Genomic DNA, 2,174 nt, shown 5'->3' with positions numbered 1-2,174 from the left:
TTAGCTTACTATGGAGACTAACAGCAATAGAAATAGTGACAGATCTCCAAATGCTTTCTAAATACCAAACAACGACCATGGCTGCTATAAGGAAAAACAAATCTCCTATAATGACCACTGCCGTAAGGTAATAATTTTCCGTCGTTTATTTTCCTGCCGGTTATATTATAGGCACGATGGTTTTTTATTTCAAGCAAAAATGACCGTTGCTGAGGCTCGCGGGCCAACCGTCCTCCATCTAACGTACAGACATCGTGCCAGAAGAAGAGGTTTCCGTGTAGTAAGATGCAGACATAACCAGTTATTCAATAAAAATGTAATTAACTACCAGATAATTGTCGTTAAGCTAATTGTCCAGCGCCCCCGCCCACCCCTCAGCGTGAAACCATTATTCTCGCTTGATTTCTGATCCCCTGAGACACTTCTCCCGTTTCCAAGATGGTGACAGCCATAGGAGCACTGTCAACATCCGTTCGCCTGGGTTGTGGTTAAATATGAGCTTAAAGATATAGATTTTGTTATGTCTTGAATATAAAACGTCAAATTAAGCGATTCTTCATTCGGTCATTCAGTGGTTAATTCAGGACGACCGGTGATATTTGAATTCATTGTCGAGACTGGATCTCATTTCACACGAAATGAAGTTTGTCTAGTAAATCCACATTAGTTACACGTATTGTATTGAATATACGTATATTAAAATAAATAGTACATAAATAAAAATCTTGATCTTGACGTTGTAGTCAGTAGTCTACATAAGCGTTGCCATTATATGAGATCATGGCCAAAGATGAATATGGTGGATTTGGGGGTGAATGGAGGGCCATCATGTTTCTCACAAAGATTCTCGGACAGAAAAGTATTTTTTGTGGCCTCTTTTCAAGAAAATATGCCTCTGGACTCTCAGCACCTTATTTGATAATATTACATTAATAATTCACCCAAAGATGAAAATTCTGTTATTATTCGCATTGATAATCCAAACTCCTACACTTTTGATTTGTTTGTGGAAGAGAAAAGTAAATATTTTGAAGAATCTTCTCTCTGATTTTTCCAAACAACAACAGTGTGTAGTGACCACTCAGTGACACCTTTCACAAACCAATTGCAAATATTTTTTATGAAAGCGTAAACTGTTAAAAATATAATCTACGTGAGACCTGTGTTCTTTTATCAATGTATAGTGCTTGTTCGTGTGTCCTTAGGCAGGCCTTGCTGAACTTGGCCAATTAGATACAAATAGCTATCATTCTCCTTTTTGTATTATACACGCTTAAAGCTGCGTTCAGCATGCGAAATTTCTTCGCACATTGCAATTCATAGTTTCCACGTGACGTCACACCCACAGGAACGCCCACCTGGAGGGCAAAACAAGATTTTCCTCTGCTGACCGCAAGTTACTTTTACGAGGTTTGCATTAAATAGTAATTTAGTAAGAAAATTCAGTATACACCTTATTGATGATGCAGACTTTGCACAGGCAAGCAGATGAACCCAGAATATATACGCAATATTCAAAGTTTAATATTAAATGTTTTCCCATAGAAAACCATTATAAAGAAGACGCTTAACCATTAGCGCATTGCGTTCATATTCCGAGCTCATCTGCTTGCCTGCAAAAATCACGCATCATCAATAAGGTGTGTACTGTATTTGATCTTTTAATATCGCTGTTTTAAAGGCACTTTAAGTGTTTTCACATTAAATGTTTTAGAATGTCATGCTGTTTTTAATTGAAATATTGCGGCGGGTGCTTTATATGTATTGCAAATGGCCAAAACTTGCATTTATTTTATCCTTTTGAGAGGTGATCTAAATATTTGTGGATAGGAAACAAATTGACGGGCTTGTGCTGCAGTTCTACGGATGTTTTGCCCACCAGGTCTTCGAGCCAGTCACGTGACTGAAAACTATGAATGGTAGGGATGTGCATCTCATGACTGAGGCCCATACGATACGCATCTCGATGCATAGCCAACGATACGATACATTAAAGATACATATGAAGCAGCTACCGATGCGACACGATACGATTCACCCCTATTATGATGCAGTGCGATCCGATTTCGATTCGATTCAACACAATGTGATTCGATGCATTGGAGAAAATATGATCACTTTTAATGCCTCGAGGCCTGTTTCATAAAACAAGTTAACCAAATAAGCCAGGCTTA

At 38.2% G+C, this 2,174-nt stretch overlaps 1 protein-coding gene across 1 annotated transcript in view; it reads left to right on the top strand.

Moving 5' to 3' along the window:
* Positions 1-2,174, top strand: part of LOC107695021 (uncharacterized protein C20orf194-like) — a 26,722-nt gene continuing 24,548 nt past the window's right edge. Inside the window, exon 1 of the mRNA XM_016494787.1 lies at positions 1-127. Within this exon, the coding sequence (XP_016350273.1) occupies positions 51-127 (77 nt within the window). The 5' untranslated portion in view covers positions 1-50. The remainder of the gene's footprint in view (positions 128-2,174) is intronic.

Source organism: Sinocyclocheilus anshuiensis, unplaced genomic scaffold (genome assembly GCF_001515605.1).
Source record: "Sinocyclocheilus anshuiensis isolate Anshui unplaced genomic scaffold, SAMN03320099.WGS_v1.1 scaffold14, whole genome shotgun sequence".
In the NCBI taxonomy this organism is placed as follows: Eukaryota; Metazoa; Chordata; class Actinopteri; order Cypriniformes; family Cyprinidae; genus Sinocyclocheilus; species Sinocyclocheilus anshuiensis.
The sequence above is the reverse complement of the archived record's forward strand: the minus strand, read 5'-3'. Positions and strand labels throughout refer to the sequence as shown.